Consider the following 21,315-nt stretch of genomic DNA (forward strand, 5'->3'; position numbering starts at 1 on the left):
CTATCAGATGTTGTCTTAGTGTTTCTCTCCATAGCTGTAATTTCCATCCTACTCATTCTGTCAGCCAAATTTACCATTATACCTTGGAGTAACTAGTGAGAGAGAACACTTAGGAACAACTATATCAATCGCTGATCCCAATACCAGAGATAACCCCAGAGTAACCAAAGAATCTCTGAGGGCATTCTGGAAATCTATAGGGTTGATTAAGTACTTGAGCTGAACCACCCAAACAGAGCTTTGAGATTGGAGCAGGAATCCTGAAGTTCACCAGGTAATGATCAATCCTTGAAAATGACTTGCTCTCAGTCCCACCTCGGAGCTTGTTAATTATGGAAATACAGATTTTCTCCTCTTAAACTAATATGCATATTAAATTGTACAATGGGATTGGCAGACTACATGGAGACAGCTGTATTCTTCCTGTTTAAAACACACAGGAGTCATGAAAATAACCAAGCACTTCCAGTTTGAGGGGTCGTATGATGTCCTTTGTGATGATGTCATAAGAACTAAGGTAACAATGAAAGAAATTCTGGAAGTTTGAATTTGACACTGTCTAGCAACCACTTCCAATCTGTGAACACTTCAACAAACCTGGAGAAGGTACAGTTCTGTTTTACAATGAGTATAAATAGCTTTTGGAATAAAACTGAGATGACCCTTAGAGAAGAAATAGAACTTAGAATCTGAATACAGCTGTATTCAGAACAAAAAGGAATGTTCATCCCTGTCTTCTTGATAGTTCTTAGGATTGCACTGAGCCCTTTTTCAAGTCAGTGGAGTAGAAACACAAGATATATCAATGGCAGAAGCTGGAGATGATTACAATTTCTATTTTTATTCCACCTGTATAAAGGTAAAGATGGCACAATTTATAATGAATTGCATATATTACACCTTCTCCTTATTTCTCCAAGCAGCGAGTAGTTGCAGAGTTAGCACTGCAGAGTTTAGCTTCCTTTGGATAACAGAATACTGGAATCTTATAGTATCTTTTAAATATTTGCTTTATTTAAGAACATACAAACAGAGCATAGTGAAAGCAAATAAGCACCTCCACAGCAGGATGAAGTTCTTCAGATGGCAGCATTTCCTAACACTAAGTAGAAATTCTTATATTTCAGCCTTGTTGCCATCAAGCCTCCATTTTTGTTAGCATTTCTCTTTCCTCACCGGCTAGATATAAGAACCAGCTCGTCTGCTAGACATGTGTGGGGCCAAGAAACAGTATTTCTGGCCATTTCGATAACAAAGTCAATAGAAGTTGACTGTGTCACACTTGAGGAATAAGAGCATTCCAGAGAGAGAAGCCAAAGCCTGCCTATTATTAAGCAATTAAACTATTCAGCAGGAACTCTCATTAATCAAGGTTCATTTAGCTATTTCTTTCTTTCTTTCTTTCTTTCTTTCTTTCTTTCTTTCTTTCTTTCTTTCTTTCTTTCTTTCTTTCTTTCTTTCTTTCTTTCTTTCTTTCTTTCTTTCTTTCTTTCTTTTGCCAAGTGCAGAATTGTAATATTGGCCTCCTACAAACATACCACAATCTCATATCTCATACACATACAATTTCATGAATCATGAAAGAATTCTTTCTGTTTTAATTCTGAAATTTCACTTTCCACATTTCTGAAATTTTACCAACACCCACCCTTGGGCTTTTCTACCATGTCCCAAAATGTCTACACACACACACTGGCTATTTTGTAATGTTTTGGTTGTTCCTAAGATGGTCTTCTACCAGTGCTTTTAATTATTATTCTAATGGATTAACACCCCTTGAAACTTTATTTTCTTGACTTTTTCATTTATGTGAATTTTTTCTCCCCAAAGTCAAGAATACAAAATATGTGGCATTCTTGCCTCTTTGTAATAAGCTTGCTATTTTTGACTAATGCTAGCTCACTAAAAAATACTTTTAAGTTCTACCAGTCGCTGGCAATGTGCAGAAAGCCTGTAGAGTTATGTATGCTTTACTGAAACTTAGTTTGAAGGGGTTGGTTGTAAATTTTATTAAATAAGGTAAGAAGGGATACTTTCTACTCCTTTCCAAAAGTAGAATTATAGTGCCATCCTACAGAACCAGTGGCTTCTTTTAATTCCTTTGCTTAACATACAGTTCTGGCTAGCTAATTCATATTTACAGTCAGACATAGCAACATGATTATGTAAGTGTGTGTGTTCTTTAGAGAATATTTTCTTCAGTGTGCCACAGATTTCTCTGTCTCATGAATGGTGGCAGGAAGAAATGGGGGGGTGGGTGGGATTGGACTGCATTCTGGCATCACGCCAGCACACTGACATTACTTCTGGTAAAAACATGAAGTGCCACCATGGGACATTCTAGGATTAACAGCAACGAACAACTCTATGGTAAAACCATAGTGTTTTTGTAAATCCTAGTGCATCCCATGATGACACTTCTGGGTTTTACCTGAAGTGACATCAGCATGCTGGTGTGACACCAGTGCATGTCCCTACCCCCTAATTGCTCCTAGGTATTGCTAGCTATGGTCTTTCATTTTACCGTGGCCTGCATTGTCTTCTGCTTCAATTCCTGCAAATTATTTTTTTAATCTACCTAGATTAACTTAGTATCTTGAGATATTAAAAAATATCAGCATCTGTATCAATATATTCTTTCTTTATGGAGTCTATAAGGATATTAGATCCAGATGAGTAGCCATGTTAGACTGTAGTTGCAAAATAGTAAAGAGTCCAGTAGTATCTTTTAGACTAACCAACTGTATTGTAGTATAAGCTTTCAAGAACCACAACACTCTTTGTCAGATGCATCCTGAAGATGCAGTTCTCTTCATCAGATGCATCATCTGACTAAGAGAGCTGTGGTTCTTGAAAGCTTATGCTACAATAAAGTGTGTTAGTCTTAAAGGTGCTACTGGACACTTCACTATTTTGTAAAGATATTGCTCTACTTGAAAGCTGAACCAGTACGGTATAGTGGTTAATGTATTGGACTAGCATCTGGGAGACCCAGGTTCAAATCCCCACTCTGCCATGGAAGTCTGCTGAGTGACCTTGGGCCAGCCACACAGCAAGCCTTACCTACACCACAAAGCTGTTGTGAAGATAAAATGGAGTAGAGGAGAACAATGTAAGCCACTTTAGCTCTTTGGGGGCCTAAATGGGGCCTAAATAAATAAATAAAAATGTTAATCTGTCCATAATAAAGAAACAGAATAGTGTCCAAAGTTCATATCATGTACATCAACTATCTTATGAATATGAGGAGATTAAGACTGGACTCTGTTCTTATTGAGGGATAAGGAATGATTTTATACATTACAGAGAAAGGTTTGAGCTGCTTAGTCAGTTACTGCCTTTAGAGAAAGTAAAAAACTAGTACCTGGAAGGTAACATATGTAGCTGTAAAGCAAAGTTGGTCAATTAAAAGATTAGATACTGGCAAGCAAGGCATATCCAAGCTTTATATCCCTTGCTTCTCCCTTGTAGAATCTAGCATCCTGTCCAAGCTGCCATGTTTCATCATGATATTTCAGGTTGAAACAGGAGTTGTGAGTTGGATCTCTTAACAGTTATAAGACAGCTGACATTCTATAGTTTCTATGTTTTCCATTGTCTTTCATCAGACTAGCAAGGACAGAATTATGTCCAAAACATTCTAGAACTCAGTTCATTGTTAAAAAGGTTTGAATAAGATGAATTTTAATAACATTGCATTTCTGAATGTGTATTATTATTATACCTTTAAAAACTGCTGATTTTATAAACTGGAATTATGTCTTTAAGCAATAGAATGGAATTATGTTTGTATGATAGAATGCTTCCTCATTTATCTTCAAACTTATTTTTAAATCAGAAATAGTGTTCATGAGAAAAGTGACAGAAATTACTGGGAAGATATAAACTTTGGACTCTTGATTAGATTTTCATTCCATGCATTCTGTAAGGAGCTCAAGGTGGCATCATCTTCCCCATTTTATCCTCTCAACGACTCTTTCAGGTAGGTTGGGGCTGAGAGGATGAGAGAGAGTTTGGCCCTAAGTGATCTTCATAGTTGAGTGGGGGATCTGATCCCAGATTTCTTCAAACATCTCTATCTACACCATACTGGCTCTCAACATTTTATGTTTCTGTAGTATCAAGAACGTGCTATGGATTTGGTCTCTTCCTCGATACAAATGTCCAGTACATATCGCCAAGGAAACCTTCTCTGGGATTTCTTTCCAAGGAGTACTGAGGGGCATTCTCTTACTACAGCTTAGTTATTAGTGGTACTAGAAGATTAAAGAAAAGGTTCAGCTGTGCATGAAAGCAATTCGTTTATCTTAATTTCTTAAATGTGAAACACCTAGGAATTGTATTTCTTCAATCATTCAAACTATGCCATGTACCCTAGCTCTACTGTTGATTCGGTATATATCAGTAGAAATCGTTACCATTTAAGAATGAGAAGAGTGGATATCATAGTGTACTTTCAACTATATTACAGCTTTTAATTTTATAGAGACCAGCATCCAAATCAAGTAATTAAGACTTCCACAGATTCTTTCTCTCATGAACATGGAAGTGGGGGGAAGGAGCCGAGCCTAAAGATGTTTATGGTTTCCAGCACATCAGATGGACAAAAATATATGAAAATGTGAACACAAAGTTTGCTTGCCTAACACCTATGCTTATGACTGTGTTGGAAAGAGGCTCATTATCTTCCTCCAGCAACAGCACCAACCAAGTTGGGGTAAAAAGAGATTTCATAATCTGTGTCTTAATTTGGGTAGGTTCCAGGAAAGGTAGTATGGAGCATACTAATAGGACCATCTCTGAAACTTGTGGCTCTCTGTTACTAAAGCCTTATTGTTTTGGAGACATTGTATAGCATTTCAGCTTTTTCTATGTTTTCCCATCTCTTTGAGAAGAAGATAGACATCTGCTTCACAAGATGCTAATGACTGAGAGGCCTGGAGCAGCTGTTGTGAAAAGACAAAATCCACATTTCACTGCAGGCAGTGGTGGTGGTGGGGAGATAACTCCAGTTTATGTTAATAAATGTGGATTCTCTTCCAGGTGCATCCTTCAGATCTAAGACACGTTCCATTCTGCTCAGTTGAATGAAAGTTATATTGAAATGCTATTTGGGAATGGAACCCTTTGTTATTAATGAGCTTGTTTGTTTACAGTAGTTTGGCTGTAGTCATGCATTTTAGCTTCTGTTCTTAAGGGGAATTTCCATAGAACTTCATTAATAGTCATGAGATTGTGATAATTCATGGATCATTTTAGAGTATGCCACCATTATAATACTGCAATGAGAAATGGAGCCTGTTATAAAATCAATTTTAACAAACTATAAGCAGGAAACATATAGAATCGTATATACTATATCACATGACTGAGTTTTCAGACCTTTCTGTCTCCCCTATTCAGGGATCAAAGTGCCAATTCCGTCACTGTGAAAAAGCTATTGGCAGTGACACTGTGTGCTCATTATGGAGAGAGGGAAGATGTTCCCATCAACTTTGCAAATTTAGACATATGGAAATACAGGTAGAAAATGGCAAGCTCTTTGAAATGACCTCTCTTGAAATAGAGCTGTTATAAGTATTTATAGGCTGTCTCTCACATCTGGCTTTGCACATGTGAGATCCTAGTTTCACATTTCAGAAATGTGATGTGCTCAAGGTACCCAGATACCAACTTTGAAGACATTTGTGCACCTTTTAATCAGCTAAAGATAGCACAGGTTTACACCTTCTACTTGGCGTGAAAAACAGTATGAGTATATTGAAGGGCCATTCTGTCCATACTTTAATTCAATTTTCTGTTCCTATAGTCCTCAAGTGTGATAATGAAACATTTCATTTTTATTCTGCAATGAGAAATGCTTTATAGATCCAATTCAAAGAAGAAAAATGAGCAGAGAAATCCTGAGACTTATTAAATTTTGTGGCAGAATGCTTATAGGTTTCAAAGAAATTCAGAAGTCTAGTCAATAAAAATGAGTGATTTAAAGGGAACTAGGGAAAATAATATCTTTCTAAAGATCACCTGCAAAGACAGTATGGTCAGTAACAAGGTAAAATGTATAGTACTAGAACCCTGCTTCTATTTTGATACTGGCTTCAATCTGTGCTGCTTAATTTCTCAGTCCTATATACACTTCTTCAGGGCTACTGATACCTACCATGGTACCCCGATGAAGATTCCATCTCTGTCTCTGACTGCACACCACTCAGATACAACACAATAATGATATGTGAAAACAAATTGCAAGAATTGCCTAGCTCCATGGTCCCTAGGGTAACCAAGGTCCACAGATTTTGTACTCTTAGCCTACCTGCCACCCCACCCCATGGAGGGCAGCCCTTTATTTATCTTGGAATAAGCTGCACTGAACACAAAAGGACTTACTGCCATATAAGCCATAGGATTCTGCTGCAGAATGCATACAATTAACTAACATTTCTCTTTGGTGACAGCCCTTTTAAAAATGTAGCTTCTGTGAAATTGTTTGGGCTGTGACTGCAGGGCATGGTCAGGACATGCCCCCCCCCCACAGCGAGGATCCAGCTACTTGGGCCATGTGGTTCAGCTGAGCACCCCCAGAAGAGCTGGGTGGGCTGCAGTAACCTGTCCAACTGGCAATGGGGGCTGCCTTGCAGCAGTGCGGCTTCTCCCATGGACAGCTTCCCCCTGCTCAGGCCCCCCGATGCTAGTGCTGGAACTGCTGAGGCATGTGGTCCCTGGCTGCCTGTTCTCTGGCTGGGGGTGGAAGGGAGGTGTTGATGGGCAGCAAGGATTGCTGCCTGCACATTGGCTGTGCCATTGCTTGGCTTTCACATGCCTGACATGAGGACAGCGTGACTATTGAGGGATGCTGCCGGGGTTGTCAGGGGAACTGCAGAATGGGCATTATTGGCAGTGGCCTTGCCATGCCTTGCTGGGCTTGTTTACCACAGTAGCTCTTCCGTGATAGCCTTAGGGAGTGGATGAGTGGCACCACAGGTATGCTGGCGCGTGGGCGCAGGTGGTACAGTGGGCCTCAGGACTGCACTGTAAATAATTTGCATGGGAGTAAAAAGGCATAGTTCTGAAACAAAAAGCATGCGATTTCATTTTTATCTGTACACACACAGAAGATAGTATTTTAGAAGACACATTCTTTTTTATGTATGAAAGAAGGGAGAATGCTGCTTCTAAAATGGCATTTGCCTTATTCAGTTTTTTAATAAGTATTTGTATTGAAATTATATAAATCAGCTGCCCAATTAATCAAAGACTCCCTTTAAGTCAGTCAAAAGGGTTTTAATGGATTATTATAACTATTTAAATACCAATTATTATAGATCTGTTTTCATCAAGTGCAGATTTCTGCTGTTTGTTGTTGCAAAACATGAATCAGGGCATTCTGTATTATATTTTTCATTGTATGGATGTATGGATTTCAATGTTCAATCTATCATTTTATTTTATAACAAATACAAAATAATTTGGTTTCTTTGCAGCAGAAATACAACAGCATTTCATGTTTCTGGGAAACTCAGCCTTTAGGCTGTGTGAGGATCAGTTGTGTCTTCCACCACAGGAAACCTCGTAATATAAATGGGCTTTTTTTGCCACCCAGTAGTGGTGAGTAAGAATATTTTGGGCAGTGAACCAGAAATGTTAAACGTGTTCCAGGATATGGTTTTTATGTATTAACTGATACCAGTGAATGTAGCTTTGCCATTCAGAATAAGGTTGGTATTTTGAAGGTTAATGTGCTTGGTCAGAAATCAGAAATACTAGTAGTGTTTTGTGAATTAATGGTCAATTAATTGTTGTTTGTATTGTAATAGTATGTTCATGTTTGTTAGCTGCCATGGGTGTTCTTTGAACAGAAAGGAGGAATATAAATAAATAAACAGAATATAAACCTAGCTTCCTGTCACCCTTTATTACATGTTGGAATTCCATATTAAGAACAGATATTCCCTTCCCAGGGTCCTCACCTGTACGGTTGTCAGACCACAGCTGGCAACCCCTGGGAACAGTTAAGGAGTAGGGACTTATATCCTGGTGTGACACTGGCACAAAGATGTCCCTTCCAGCTATAATGAGATACCTGGCAACCCTACTCCCTCCCTGGATCAAATTCTCACTCCTTAGCCACCGTTAAGCAGTTTAGCATTGCCAGCATTAGCTGTGGTCTGTATTACTGTTGTCCTTACCTTGATATCACCCCTTCCAACTAATTCTAGCACATAACCACAGCTCCTTTCTGTCCCATGTAGCAACGATAACATCCCACTTTAAACTAGGACTTTTTATTTTGGTTAAATGGGAACCCTAGTTAACCTTGACCATGTTTAATGTCATTGCTGATAGACTAAGTGCTATTAAGGATTACAGAGGAAATTTGCCGAAGGAAAGGGAACAACTAGATAATGCACATTTCTAAGGCTTATACCACAATCTATAATCCAGATAATCATACTTATATCCCCTAGTTTTTGTTTACTTACATATCTATAACCACATAATTCCAGCTGTTGGACCTTAACAGTTGGATTCTGAGCACATTTATGTGGAAGTAAATTCTAATGAAATCTCCTGCACTTCCTGAAGAGAAGGGATAATGCAAAATAATATCTTATTGAATAACTTTGGAACTCTTCACAAGAAGAAATGTGATGTATGAAAGAGATCTCACATTCAATCACAAAAAAATGGTTCCAATATACAATCCTATTTGCATGGAAAACAATATAGGGAACCTTTGTTGGAACAGAATAAGAGAAAAGAAAAAAAAATAGGCAGATATTGTATGAAAGGTCCGCAAAAGGAATACTATCATATATGTTTCTTGTAAACTGCAAACATTTTTCATTCATAATGGATTCCACCTGGGAAAAATGATATTTTATTAGAGCTAGCTTTGGGAAAGAAAGGGAAGAAGTAGAGAAGAAGGTGGACATAGTTTAGAAAGGTAAGGCTGTAGTAATCATAGATGACTTACTATCATCTAGGTCCAGGATCTTCTTGGGAAAGGTGCATACATATTTTATGGATTAAAGAAAGATTAATCAAACTGTTTCATGAAAGATAGATCAAGGTGGGTAGCCGTGTTAATCTGTCTGTAGCAGTAGAAAAGAGCAAGAGTCCAGTAGCACCTATAAGACTAACAAAATTTGTGGTAGGGTATGAGCTTTCATGAGTCATAGCTCACATTTCCTGAAATATCATGACACATGTATGCACAGTTTGCAAAAGAGTACCTGGGTCGCAAAGGTCTGGTATCTCCTACTATACACATTTCCAATGTTAAATAATGTTAAAGATGAAAATCCTGATAAAGATCCCATTCTGACATTAATAGAATAAAAATACCATTTGAAGTTTGGATATGGCTAGGGAAAAAAGAAAATATTATATAAACTACAGTTATATTATAAATGATATGATTAGGATATGGCAAAAATTTAGAAGTCCCACCAATCCACCCTCTGTATTCAGTTATTAAAGATGTACATTTAAAACTTGATACAAACAACTTTGAGTTAAGGCAATTAGGCTGTGCAAGATATTATCAACTTATGGTTAATAATGCTGTGATTACATACAAGACTCTGTGAGGGAAAATTGGTTATATAATCAGTTTATAAATATTTGAAAAGGAAAGGTTTTTAAAATGCTCAAATAAAAGAGAAGAATATTAACAAATATAATGAATTTGGAAAAAAATTACTTTGAGAGGAGACAAGAAGCCGCTATATAATATTTATCATTTATTATTAGAACTGCATAGCAAACCTCTGGAAAAAAATTATGGAAAATGGTTGAAGAATTTAGAAGACAAAGTTTAATAAAAGCTCTACCTTTCCCATATGTCATATTATTTGTGAAAACAGTATGAAAATGGCCAATTAATGGCACTTATCCTCTACTGAAGTGGTAAAAAATTATAGAACAGTGGATGAGAAACGGTGGCGCTATAAGACCCAAAGTGCCACTTCTTCCCATTTGTGGTAGAGAGGGTTAGTATTAGTAAATGGTTGTAGAATTCTGTATAGGTCTAAAACTTTTCTGTACAGCAATGTGTTGAATTATGTTGTAAAGTTTCCAAACAGATTCAAGATTTTGTTTCAAATGCAGCCCATTTAATTTTTGCGTATTATTGGAAGAAAATATCTGAGACAAGTAAAAAGGAGTGGCTGGAACACTTTAAAGATTTATTTAATATAATCAGGTTCATCTGTTGTTAATAATGGAAAAAATGAATTGCTTTTATGTGTGGAAATCAATGTTACAATATGTAGAGGAGAATACTATTAATATGCCTATATCTTTATATTTTATGATTTTTCAGAATACTGTAATTATATGAAGACTGATCAAATAATAATAATGTTAAAACATAACAATATTAGTAGTATAAATCTATAGCATATAGTGTCTAAAAACTATTTCCTTGGCTTTTGTGAATTGTGAACTTTAAAGTTATACTCCATCAGTAGTAGTGCAAGGTTTTGGTGTTCTTGGACTACAGTTTTATACTGAATTTAAAGTTCTTCCCTACAGATCCAACATTGCAAAGGGAAGTTCAAGAAGGGATTGTGCGTCCTGCCCTAAACCAAGATTTCACAAAATGTCAAGAAAACTTATTAAGACCTATTCATCCACCACTGATTATTATCATCAATCTTGAGGATGAAGAAGAAGAAGAACAGGAGGAGAAATGTAAATATTTTGCCAGACATTTATATTTGCATGTGTAAATGCTAGCAGTTCAGTTCAGTCAGTCCTGGCATCAGAGATTGTTAGGTTGCATACCTTTGAAAGCTAAAGCCTTGAAAGAGAGAGTCTGCCCTTACTGGGGAGACAATGGATCAGTCTTCTATTTCTCAGTGGGAGAAACACCTGGAAACAGTGAAGGAAGCAGTCTGTGCAAAACAATCACACTCTCACATAAAGGCCTTGCAGCATTACAGTGACTCTTTCTTACTTGTTTTAAATCTGCTATCCCTAAAAAGAGTGTAGGAATGACACGACACAGGGTTGAAAATGCTGAACACCGTTCTACCCCATTTGGGCAGTCGTGCTTTATTTAACATAGCAGGTATACAGCAAGAAACAATGGCTGAGGAAATAGATGTTTGTCTTTTGCTAATCCCTTGCTAATCAGTTACAGACAGAGACAGGGAAGCTGCACGTAGCAGAGAGAAACTTTTGCATTGTTAAGCATTTATAAGTATGAGAGAAGCAGAGTGCCCTTTGATCAGGGTAGGTATGCCTATCCGCTGACCCACATTCCACTCTTTTTCCTTTTATTTATTAGGAGCAGGAATCAATTTACAACAAGCATTCCTGTTCAGTATCTGACTCGAGGTTGGATCCAACATCAGAAGCATGCAGTTTGTAATAACGCAGTTGTTTGGCTAAAGCTTTGGCCTGAGAGGCCATTAATGGATACCCGTGAGGTTGTTTAGCAATCACCCTTGACCCCATAGTTACAAGAGCAGGGAGACACTGTAACAGGCAACAAATTAGAATTAAACATGCTAAAAACCCAATTCCATATTGGACTAAGAGACCGAGCCATCCAGTAGGCAGCCAGGACCATAAGGAGGCCCACCAGGAAGGTAACAGATCTTGCTTAATATCAGAAGCTAGGTTATGTAAATTATTCAACTGGACAGATATTTTTTGTGAATTATCAGATATATTAAAACAACACATATTCTTAACAGATTCACAACCTTGATGGTGCAACAACAGCAAATAATCAATGGCAACGTAATTGTCCAAAGCAGCACGTCTGAGCTCTATAAGCTCAGCATCCAGGGAGGCAATTGCAATAGAAGTTGTGTTTATTGTCTTTGCCAGGCTGCAAGCTATTTTGCTAAGAGTTCGATGGTTCACAATGGTGAGCGCTGGAACGCCAACCAGAGAGGCTGTAAGGGCCACGGCCTCTGCATCGCTTAGGAGATTCACTGGAGAGTCACAGCTGGAATCTAGCGGGGCAGCTTGGTGTCTTCGAGTGGGGATTAACAAATTTTCTTTGGTGGGGAGTACAACAGTAAGACAACTTAAGCAACAAACAGTATCAGACAAATTGGCGGGAATATAGTTGAAGGTTCGGGAGCCACAAGAGAAAAACCACCCAGGGGGCAAACTAATATAAGCAAAGGCAAAAGTTGCATTTTCAACAGTGGAACAATTAATAACATTTGGTCCAACTGACAAACAGTGAGGCTTTTTGGGGTTGGTTGAGCAATTTGCAATGCGTGTGCATGTAGTCTGGTTAGCAATGCTATTAGAAGCTATAAAAGGAGTATACAATGACACAGCGTCAGAAGGTAATTGATAAGAAATCTTTCCCCAATCATACATTTGCTGGTACCCAATTTGTGTTTGGTCTATAAACATCTTAAGGTTAGTATCATTCAACAGATAGGACAAGGGGGTACATACTGGGATTAAACAAGAAGCTAAAAGCATGTGCATATCAGTGGATTCTTTCAGACAAAAGGAGGAAACGTTAACCTGCTTTGCGAGACGTTCCCAAAGATTATATTACAGGCGGTCAGGCAAGGAATTTGTCTGGACAGGGGTCAGAAAACAAAACAGCACACACAGAATAAGAAGTGAATTGGCAGTCTGAGCTTGCTCCAGGCTGACCTTTTCCATCTCGGGCACCGGGTTGGTTGCCACTTGATGCCACGCCATGAGCAGGATGCACACACTTTGTAGGAACCCACAAAGGACCTGTAGGGGTAAGAAAAGAAGCAAACCTCGACCCCAGGTTATTAAAGGCATGATTCCTGGGGTTTGAGAGAAAGTTAATTGATTCAAAGTAAAAAGGACTTTATGGACTTGCTGTGTAACGTTTGCTAAATTGGGGGTCCTATATTTCCCCTGTTTCAATTATTTTTGCAACAGGGTTTTGAAGGAACGATTAGCCCATTCAACAAAAGCTTGGCCAGTGGAGTTATAGGGAAGGCCATGAGAAAGACAAATATTCCATAGATTGAAAACATGTTGAAATGTAGAAGAACAGTAAAGGCAGCTAATTAGTTTGCAAACATAGTGTGAATCAGAGATAAGATTGAAGGGGTGATGGGCAAAGGAAAGAGGATTTCTCCCACAAAGTCAGCAAGAGCAATTTGAAACTGCAGGGAAGTACGCAGGAGGTGATTGAAATCATGTTTAGGAAAAGGCATAGTGATAGACAGCAAATCATGACCGGTGTGCTTTTTGCAGTAGTAAGTAAGGAAAACAATGGGCTCCAAAGATTAGTAGGTAAAGAAAAATAGGGTCGCACCCAATTAAGGTTGCCTAGGAGCTGCTGTAAAGCTACAAGTGTGAGGGGCTTTCCTGTTCAAGTTGGGCTAGTAGGTGTCGGTTGTACACCTCCACCCCTAGAAGCCTGACATTCTGCTGCAAAATGACCAGGGTTGCCGCAGTTAAAACATTTCCCCCCTGGCCTCACACCCTGGCGGAGAGCGGCAGCAAGCAGAGAGGCTTGATGTGAGGGAGTTCCTATATCTTAGCAAGCTCTAATCATGTCTGCCAACTCCGGGTTTTTTCCCAGACCTGTGATAACCCTTCGGCATTCAGAGGTAGCATTCTCTTTAGCTAATTTAATCAACAGTTCCTCTTGGGCTGCAGCGTTATCTACTTGACGCTTAAGGGCTTCCTGAAGATGTTTAACAAAGTCTGTGTAAGGCTCTGTGGCTTTTTGGCGAATGCTGGAAAAGGTTTGCGAGGGTTTGCCAGAGGACGGGACACGCTGAAAAGCACAAAAGGCACAATTAGAAGAAACCTCCAGAGTGGCAGCAGGCAAAATTATCTGGTGATTGGTGTCACTAAAATTTCCTGCCCCATAGAGTTGCTCATCAGTGTAAGCTCCGCCAGAATTGGCGCCTTAGTATACAGTGCTGGCGGAATTCACTTTCCCAAACCACATATTGTGCAGGAGTTAAAAGCATGCGAATCATGGTTTTCCAATCCTCTGGAACTAGGGTATGATTATGCATGACAGCCTCAAGCATGCCTTGCACATAACTGCTTTGCAATCCCATATCTCGAATAGCTTTCCTTAACTCAGTAAGAACAGGATAAGAGAGAGGCTTATACTCCACAATCCGGCGACCCTGAGCATCAACCTGGTCAGTAAGATGAACTGGGCAGATAGCAAGCATTTCAGTTAATTCTGCCACATCCTCGGATTTTGCCTGCCTGAGCCCACGTTCCAGAACCTCTTGCACAAGCTGCCTTGGGACTCCTCCAGCGGAAGGTGGAGGATTAAAATCTTTACCAGGAGGCGCAGAAGGTTGGGGAGGGGAGGGGGAGCTGAGCGGTGCTGGAGGAAGCAATTGCACACCAGCATACTTTGGTGGGCATTCCTTAGACAATTGAGCAGTCGTGGGAATGGGTGTAAACTTCTCTACTGCATGCCTGCATTGGTGCCAGGTATACAACAACTCTACATTAGCTCATGGCGGGACATGAAGAACCCGGCCGATTTTCTCCCAGTCCTTGAGGCGGAGAGAACCCTCCTCAGGATACCAAGGGCATAGCTTATTAATCTCCTGAAACAAGGAGCGAAGTTGACTAGAAGTCACGGACCCGCCAGACTTCTGAACCAGGAACCGGAGTTCCTCTAGATGCCTGTGCTGGGCATGTGAAAATTGTCCTCCCATACTCACCAATGAAGGGGTCACTGAGACAGCGACGAAGGAGTGCACTCACGGGGCCTATGCCAGGCGTTGATGAGCGGAGTCCCTGCTCGTGGCGCCACTTGTAGGAATGACACGACACAGGGTTGAAAATGCTGAACACCGTTCTACCCCATTTGGGCAGTCGTGCTTTATTTAACATAGCAGGTATACAGCAAGAAACAATGGCTGAGGAAATAGATGTTTGTCTTTTGCTAATCCCTTGCTAATCAGTTACAGACAGAGACAGGGAAGCTGCACGTAGCAGAGAGAAACTTTTGCATTGTTAAGCATTTATAAGTATGAGAGAAGCAGAGTGCCCTTTGATCAGGGTAGGTATGCCTATCCGCTGACCCACAAAAGAGTACAAAAAAAGTTGCACTCGGTTCCCTCCAGCACATCTGCAATTTCTATTAGAATTTTAAAAACAGAAAGCTGAGATTCTCTGCCTAAGAAATGAGAACTCTTTCCTCACAATTATAAACCCCATTGTACATCACCACAGAAAATTCTATTATAATTGCATTATATGTGCAATTGCAGCAGAAAGAAATTTAGAAGAGTCTTTACTAAGAAGAAACTTTTAAAAATATTTCCTGCAGATGCATCTTATTTATTGTCTAAGACTCCAGAAGATATAGAGGAAGAAAAGGCAATAAAGGAGATGTGTTATAAATCTGGTAAGATACTTATTATGAATTCCTTTTTTTAAAAAAAAAATGATATCATTATGGTAAAAGGTTTTTTTTTTCTTCCTTCCTGGTGGTGGGTCAGGAGAATACTACAGAATTCAGACTTCTCAGGAAAACAACTTAACAAAAAATGTATCTTCAGTGCTGGAGAATGAATTTTTGAAACCCATGAAAACTGGCAGAGACTTACAAGAAGGCAAGGACTTGCATTCTAGAGGTTTTAATTTTAGAGGCTTTGAATTCTTTTCTTTATTAAAAAAACCCTAATGTTAATTTCAAAAATATGGATGTATGAAATTTCTGAGGGGCAAATCAGATGTGATGATACAATTTTCATGAACGGAATTCTCAGCATTTTCCCTTTAAATTTCAGGGCCATGGAGAGGGGGCGGGGGACGCTTTTTGGATCAGGATAATAGTGTGAAAGAAGGGGATGGTAAGGCTTCACTTTGTTTTATTTCCCCAACCTTAAATAGCCACACAGCAGTGCTTGCCTCATTGGGGCAAACATACTGGTACCTGTATGTTTCCCAAATGAATCAGCTAATAGTTCTGTGGGACCGTTTCTGTTTAGAAAAATGGCATGAGGAGAAACACCCCCTCCCTCTCTCATGCCATAGTCCTGGTCTGAATCAGGCTTTCATGGATCTGTTCCTTTAAGAAGGGGGAAAAACTATAGAAGCCCCATTCATGGAACTCCCAACATCTCATCAGATTGGTTCCACAGTGGTTCATGATCTTATGCTGGATTTCTGCTGTGAGATGGGGTATGTATGTAATATAAATCCCAGAGGAATAGTCATGTAAGTCTGTTGTAGAGATGGGCATGAACTGGAATACAAACCAAAAAAACCCATGAACCAGCCCGGTTTATGGTTCGCGAACCAGCGGTTCATGAAAGCTCGTTTCCATGAACTTCCACGAACTGGTCTACTGGTTTGTTTGGTTCATTTTAAACACCAATGCCCTTTTCCCTGCTGCTGCAAAGTGGCAGGGAAAGGGGCATTTAAACCCACAGATCAGCTGCTTGTTGGGGAGATCCCCAACAAGCAGCTGATAATTTAAACAGCAGGGCTTGGCTGCCCAGCTAGGAGTTCCCGGTAGGCTAGCGAAGCCCCACCCACAGTTTAAGTGGCCATTTCCCTGCCACTCGGAGCAGCGGGGAAATGCCCATTTAAAGAGCGAGTGAGGCTTGGCTGGCCGGCCGGGAACTCCTGGCTGGCCAGCCAAGCCCCACCCGCAGTTTAAATGGCCATTTCCCCACTGCTTGGAGTGGTGGGAAAATGGCCATTTAAACTGTGGGTGGGGCTTGGCTGGCCAGCCAGGAACTCCTGGCTGGCCAGCCAAGCCCCACCCACAGTTTAAATGGCAATTTTCCCACCGCTAGGAGCAGCCATCCAGCTGTTTCAATAATCAGTTGTTTGTTGGGGATCTCCCTGACAAGCAGCTGATCCGGGGGTTTAAATGCCCCTTTCCCTGCCACTGCGAAGCATCCAGAAAAGAGCATTTAAACTCCATGAACCACAAATTGGTTCGTGAACTTGCCCCAGTTTGTGGTTTCTGGTTCGTGAAAACACCACGAACCACATGGTTCAGTTTTTTCATGGTTTATGCCCATGTCTAGTCTGTTGTAGCAAAACCAACTAAGTATCTTGTCACCTATATTGTGGCATAAAAATTTCATGAACTAGAGCCCTATAGGTTTGCCCTGGTCCCCCAGGGCCCAAACCAGGGGACGGGGGAGTCGTGGGGAGGGGTCACATCGGGGAACTAGTGTTGGGGGCTGATTTTTATCATATTGGCCCCACACGGCCTTCACTTCCTTGTCATGCCAAAAATGGCATCATTCCTGGCATGACAAGGAAGTCCTCCAGAGCGCTCCAGAGCACACTTCAGAGCTCCTAGGCCCATTTTCATCACCCTTCCCCCACATCAGCCAGGTATGAGGTGGGGGGGGCAGAGGCTAGTGGGATCCCTACTCGTTCATTAGATGCATGAGATGTTACCCTTCACGGGTGCCTTGCTTCAACAAAAACATTTCAAAAGGGAGAAACCAATATGAAGCTGCTGAGTTGGGACTGACATGGCCAAGCTTTGGCTCACTATAAGGACAAGCAGCTGTTAGTTTATTACAGAATGTAATTGACCCTTCTTAACAAATATTTATATCATTCATCTTGTTTTGCCAGTTCATCCCCATTATTAGTGGTGATTGAATCACTTAAGTCTTCTGACTGAATTTTATTTTATTTTGTGTTTGCAACCATATGTACCTATTGCAGGTACGAGGGGTCATGTGAGAGCTTTACCACTATGGGCGTCCTTTAAAAAAATGAATTAAGGAAAAAAATGATCTCAGAATATCCTACCAAACCTTTTAATTGGAATTTGGAAATAAGCTCAGGATATAAAATGTTTAGCATTTATACAGTATCTTTCACACAAAAAAGTCATTTCAGCAATGCTTATAATAACTGTGTAAAGTAAGTCAGTATTATTACTTCCATATTGCAGAAGTGGGGGCAGGGGTGGGTTGAGGGTGATAGAATAATAGTTTGTTTAATACCTTGTGTTCTGTCTGTGGTTGAGGTCCATTTTTATGTATATTTGGTACTATGGCAAGGGACATCACGAAAATTCCCACAAGTTTAATAAATTCGTGGATTTTGTCTCTTGTCCTTCTAGGTGATGGTGTTGCAGTTCCATCAAAGTTTAATATGATAGAAAGACAAACAGAGATAATGGCATCACTAGATAATAACTCTAGATCCAATGTTAGTGCCTTTGAAAATGGAGGTAAAGATACTTGCACCATTAAAATTCTTTTAATAGACAATGAAGTGAATATCTATGCTCTAAGTTGTTTTTAAAAAGCAAATACTGAAACATGATTATTTTATTTATTTATGTTATTTATAATCCCATTTTCAAGGTGGATTACGTAGTGTAACTCAATGCAGTCAATAGGATGGAACATTGAGTAAGCAATATAATAGGATAAGAAATGAGGAAATTAAAACCTAGTAAAAATCTGGAACAAAACTGAAGCAAAGCATAACATGGCATATTAAATAACTCAGAAATTAAATAATAGGATAATAATACAGCAACAGATAGGTGAGTGGGAGCCTTCCTGACCTCATCAGGTAGGCCATTCCATAAGGTGGGGGCACAACAGGAAATGCATGTGTACCGGACCATTGTTGATCTTGCTAGGTTCTGTGCTGAACACATGTGCATGTATCCAGTTTTGTAAATGAAGCAAACTTGTGCGTATTTGCTTATTCTCGGCTCCCCAGCTTCTAAGTCATGTGAGTCCTGCTCTCTGTGTTATGACTTCTCAGATTTCACCAACATCATCTCTCTTTGAATCTTATTTCTGTCATTTGCTTTCATTTGCTTTTTTTTAAAAAAAGGAAGAAGGGAAGAAAGAAAATGTGAATTGGAATTGAATGCTGCATTTTTGTTCCCAATATCCAATTTCATCCTTGCACTGGCAAATTTAAGAGAGTACCGAACAAACAGTGCCCTGAATCTAGAACTGGGTGGAAGTGCTGCTTTTCTGGGACAGCATACTTGTTGGGTGAATTGGGCCCAGACCAAGTTGAGTATAGGCAATGGTACAGTGTTGCTATATAAGATCATTTATGTGGTGGTGTTGGAAGTAGGATGGAATGTAAGAAAAAGAATCCCTGTCCTTCTAGCACACTGAAAACCACAGGGGGAAAAACTCCTAAAAGTTGCTCATAATGTGAGTCATTATTGGGGAATAATAAGCTCTTTGAGTAATCTATCTGAGAACATTTCTTTAGCTACAGAATCTTATAGAATTCTGCCCTGATGAAACATTTCTGTTCAAATCAAATCAGTCTTCCCTAATAATAGCTGAAAGTACTTGCACCCCCACCCACCCCGCCGTGTATATGGGGTTGCTTACAACATACTAGGCTGCATCAGTTCCATGACACCTCAAGTCTGTGGAGGAATGGCAACTATCTCAGCATTCTGCTGTGGACAAAGGAAACAGATCCATATGAAACTACCTCTTTGCTCGAGGAACCCCAGGATGTTCCTTTCACCTAAAGCTGCACACGTTATGGCAGACTCTGATTTTAAATAACATAGCCTAAAATGACCATAGAGCACCAGAAACGCACTCTGTAGAAAGGCGGTCTCTCACTGTGCCTGCAAGAGAAGCATTCCATCTTCATACTAGGTCACCATATGCTTGGCGCATAGGGTGGGACTGTTGGAATTTGCTAGTTCAATTACTGTTAGTCTTTCTACATTTGTGTGTTTGTTTTAAAAGACTGTTCCCCTTTATGATAATGAACAAATACGCTAAAAAACATGCAACTTAATATACATGTTTGGAGCACCCCACTTTTATTTTCTCTATGATGTTTTGTGTCTCTCTGCAGGAGGTGATTGTTATTTACCACAGAGAAGTATATTTGTTGGAGGGATACAAAGCAAAGTGTTCAGTGGAGAAAAAGGATTTACCATGCTGAAGTGTTCGAGCATTAAAGGTGTTCATTTCTCATCTTTTTTTAAAATATGGAAAACATGTGTTAAAGAGATCCATGTTCAGAACAGAGAGAGGTGGTTTTCACTAGTTCCTCCCTCCCACAGCAGCCCTCCAACTCTCCCTTCATGTTGTTCCTTGGGATCCCTCATGAACAGCATCCGGTGCTGTTGCAGGAGGGGGGAGGGGGGAAGTTACACTTCCATGCACAGAAGTTCTTCTTGGGAATTTTAGATTGGATCCCACCCAGTTTGGTGTAGCGGCTAAGAGCACGGGACTCTAATCTGGAGAACTGGGTTTGATTCCCCACTTGTCTGCTTGAAGCCAGATGGGTAACCTTGGGTCAGTCAGAGCTTCTAGGAGCTCTCTCAGCCCCACCCACCGCACAGGATGTCTTGTTGTGGGGATGAAAATAGCATACTTTGTAAACCACTCTGAGTGGGCATTAAGTTGTCCTGAAGGGCAGTACATAAATTGGATGTTGTTGTTATTGTAGTTATATTTGCTTCCTTTTGCAATATGAACATTTGGGCAAGATGGCTGTGTGATTTGTGCCAGAGTCGTCAATTGTACCGTTGGTTTATTTCATTATCTTATTAAAGTTAACACCTAGCTATGGCATATTCTACTCTCTTTGGTGTCTATAATAAGCTTGTTACCAAGCTTTTGATATAGCAGGATCAGCCACTTAATTGCTATGAACATTTTTATTGTCCTGTGACACAATTAACCATTTCAATTTCCAAAGGGCCTAGTAAAGGACTGTTACCCTGAGCAAATTGTCAGCTGACTTCTGTATTACATAGCAGGCCCCTTTCATAGCACATTTAAATCCATGAAGTCATCAGGTAGACGTTTGACGTAATGCCATTTATCACAACTAATCCCTAAAGGACTTCTGTACCAACTTAAGTGGCTGTGTTTGTAAGCCTGGTATTTCTTCCAGTTCAGTCATTCAAAAATTGTGCTGCTCTGCAAGTTGAAGAATGCCAAGGGGAACCAGGCATTGACAGGAACATCTAGTTCTACGGACTAGGTTCCAGTTGTATAAAATTCTCTTTAATATGTTAGGTATGTAATTGAAATGTCTCCTCCCTGTTTGGTGAGTTGCTGTTTCCAGTGGCTCCAGTCAGCAACATCTTTTGACAAAGCACTGGGACTCTAAGGTGGGGCATCTCTATGTTGTGTTATGTATTTAAGTTGGTTTGTGCGCTCACTCATCTAAGGATGTTGTATATATGTGGAATAGGTGAGCAAATTAGCAACATTATTATTTTTACTTAGAAGCAGCCAAGGGGCAGCTCTGAATTTGCTCAGAACAACAGTTCTGAGAAAGGAAGTATTTAATACTTTGTATTTTCCCAAATTTCAATCATGGGGTTGAATCCAGACAACTTTGTCACTCAGTTTCACCCAGTTCCCG

At 39.9% G+C, this 21,315-nt stretch overlaps 1 protein-coding gene across 1 annotated transcript in view; it reads left to right on the top strand.

The window, feature by feature from the left end:
- The first annotated feature begins 805 nt into the window (after nt 1–805).
- Nucleotides 806–21,315, top strand: part of C9H12orf50 (chromosome 9 C12orf50 homolog) — a 28,143-nt gene continuing 7,633 nt past the window's right edge. Inside the window, exons 1-8 of the mRNA XM_054987848.1 lie at nt 806–859; nt 5,404–5,523; nt 7,482–7,605; nt 10,537–10,695; nt 15,278–15,355; nt 15,450–15,563; nt 18,053–18,163; nt 19,789–19,896. Coding sequence (XP_054843823.1) covers nt 806–859; nt 5,404–5,523; nt 7,482–7,605; nt 10,537–10,695; nt 15,278–15,355; nt 15,450–15,563; nt 18,053–18,163; nt 19,789–19,896 — 868 coding nt within the window. The remainder of the gene's footprint in view (nt 860–5,403; nt 5,524–7,481; nt 7,606–10,536; nt 10,696–15,277; nt 15,356–15,449; nt 15,564–18,052; nt 18,164–19,788; nt 19,897–21,315) is intronic.

This window comes from Eublepharis macularius, chromosome 9 (genome assembly GCF_028583425.1).
Source record: "Eublepharis macularius isolate TG4126 chromosome 9, MPM_Emac_v1.0, whole genome shotgun sequence".
NCBI lineage: Eukaryota > Metazoa > Chordata > Lepidosauria > Squamata > Eublepharidae > Eublepharis > Eublepharis macularius.